Here is a 2,511-nt window from a genome sequence, read left to right as displayed (position 1 = left end):
TCAGGGCTCCCTGCAGTACCAACAGGACCCGCTAGGTGTGTCTGTGTAGCAGCATCTGCCTTCTCGACCTGTACTGGCCAGCCACCAGGCGGTTTCTCTCCCCTGTACTCCTGTGGCCAGTCCCCAGGCGGCTTCTCTCCCCTGTATTCCGTCACGTGGGATGTCACCTGCTTGGCGGCTTTCTCTGCGTATTCTTGAGCCTGCTGCAGCTTTTCTTCAAGAACTGAGATCGTCTCAAGAGCCTCCTTCAGCCTGTTCTCTGTGATGTCGAGCTTGGAGCGCAAAGTCATGATCGTGTTGGAATCCACCTTTGCCTTCTGACGGAGCGTGTTGGAATCCACCTCTGCCTTCTGACGGAGCGTGTTGGAATCCATCTCTGCCTTCTGACGGAGCGTGTTGGAATCCACCTCTGCCTTCTGACCGAGCGTGTTGGAATCCACCTCTGCCTTCTGACGGATCGTGTTGGAATCCACCTCTGCCTTCTGACGGAGCGTGTTGGAATCCACCTCTGCGTTCCTGAGGTTCTGGATGGCCTGACTCATCTGGTGTTCTCTGAGCCGGTCCTTCTGCACCAGAGCCCGGACCAGGCTGTAGGAGAAGCCCTGGTACTCCAGACTCGCGGCTGCCTGCAGATGGAGCGGCAGGGCGTCCGAGAACAGGTTCAGGGCAGACAGGCGGGTCCAGCTCTGGGGCGCCCTCTGGTGTCTGGTCCGGGTACTGCATCCCACCTCGATGTCATCGACAGGCAACTGCCTCCTGACATCTGAACAGATACGTAAGTAATATGTGACATCATGTAAGGATTGAAATGACATCACGACAAATACCTGCTTTTCAAATTGTAGTGGGGGTCAACATCTGTATCAATTAGTGTAGCAAACTTTGTCTAGCAGACCTGCTGGCGATTTTAGTCATGTGGTAGATCAAAAGTACTGTTTTGTCAAAATGAGACATTCAATTTTCTTTTATATGTTTAATCTCTGATAAGCTTCGATGGTCTGCAATAGAAAAGTTAGTGCATGTGAACATGTATGCCAATTTAACGCTGTTACATTTAGTAGCGATGTCTTAATGAACTTGACTCTGAAACTGACAAATGTGTTTATATTAAGAGAAAAAGAAATCAACTCACCGTACAACGGCTCCTCCTGTTGGACTTTGATGGGAACTTCAGCGTCGATCTGCAGTGACTTGACGCCCATGTAGACAAGTCTCGGGTCGGAGTGATCCGCCATGTGCCTCAGCACCGCCGTGTTCTCCCGTGGCATGGAGAAGTGCACCAGGATGCTCTTGTGCTTCTTGTAACCTCTGAACTTGACCTGTGACCTCCTGGTGCCACATAACGTTGCCAGGCGGTTTCTAAGATGATCTAGAGTTTCCTGGATCATGCGCACTGTGCCGTGCACGACCACGTAGATGTTGGACGTTGTAGTTCCTTCAATGAATAATTATTGATATGTTAATGTGAATCAAAAATGAATTTGCAGGCACATTGACACGTTTATGCCAATTAAAACAGGAATTTACAGAAACATCTCAAATATTTCTACATTCTTCTTCACGTAGAAATGAGAGTTTTGGACTAGGAAAGCTGTACTTGACGTTGTAGAAATATAAAAGCGTATAAAATAGTAAGGCCTTAGAAATAATTGTATGTCAATACATTAAAAATCACCTTCATTGGCTTGTTCTGAATTGCTTTCACCTGGTTGAAGTTCTGGGTTTTCTGGTTGGGGTTCAGGGTTTTCTGGCGGCAGTACAGGGGTTTCGGGGAGCAGTTCGGAGGTTTCCGGCTGCAGTTCGGAGGTTTCCGGCTGCAGTTCGGGGGTTTCCGGCTGCAGTTCGGAGGTTTCCGGCTGCAGTTCGGGGGTTTCCGGCTGCAGTTCGGAATCTTCCGGAATCTCTCGGCCAGGCGGCTGGAGTTCGGGATTTTCCGGAATCTCTCGGTCAGGCTGCTGGAACCGCCGCAGAACGTCCCGAATCAGGTCCTGTCTGCCGATTCTTTCCAAGATCTCTTTAATAAAATCTAGATTCTCTTGGTCAATTTTGTCTAGTTCCATCAGCTTTACAAAAACGTCCATTCCTCTCCTGAGCTGTTCCAAGTGGCCCTTAGGAATCAGGTGCAGGCAGAAGACTTTTAAGTTCGCTGTTTCCTCTTCTGTCAGTTCATCGGAAATACGGAGCAAAGTTTCCATGAAATCAAAATGGCGCCTGTCGGCAGCTGTGACTCTTTCTTTGACCGGACCCGCCATCCTGAAAACAGACGATAAAACGTCACTGGACTGATCTTACTCTGCACACGTTGTACGTCTAAAAGGAAAAAAAAGACGTACATATAGCTACAGGATGGTAGCCGCATAGCTATGGCGATTTGTCAGGATAGAAGGTTAAATAACAAAGTAATTTCTGCATTTTGAAATGTGATGCATTTGGATAATCCCTCTAAGTTGAAGTCCCCGAGACATGAAAAAAAAAGTCTCGACATGTGTCTCAACAACACAAAAACTCATG

At 48.2% G+C, this 2,511-nt stretch overlaps 1 protein-coding gene across 1 annotated transcript; it reads right to left on the bottom strand.

Moving 5' to 3' along the window:
* Window positions 1–125: 125 nt before the first annotated feature.
* LOC118404458 lies at window positions 126–2,252 on the bottom strand (the record flags this gene model as incomplete). Its single annotated transcript, XM_035803534.1, has 3 exons — window positions 1,676–2,252; window positions 1,133–1,435; window positions 126–763 (listed from the first exon to the last, which is right to left on the bottom strand). Coding segments are annotated over exons 1-3 (1,518 nt in total), but the record flags the coding sequence as incomplete, so codon positions are not given.
* Between the last annotated feature and the right edge of the window lie 259 nt (window positions 2,253–2,511).

Source organism: Branchiostoma floridae, chromosome 17, assembly GCF_000003815.2.
Source record: "Branchiostoma floridae strain S238N-H82 chromosome 17, Bfl_VNyyK, whole genome shotgun sequence".
NCBI lineage: Eukaryota > Metazoa > Chordata > Leptocardii > Amphioxiformes > Branchiostomatidae > Branchiostoma > Branchiostoma floridae.
This window is presented reverse-complemented; position numbering and strand designations above follow the sequence as displayed.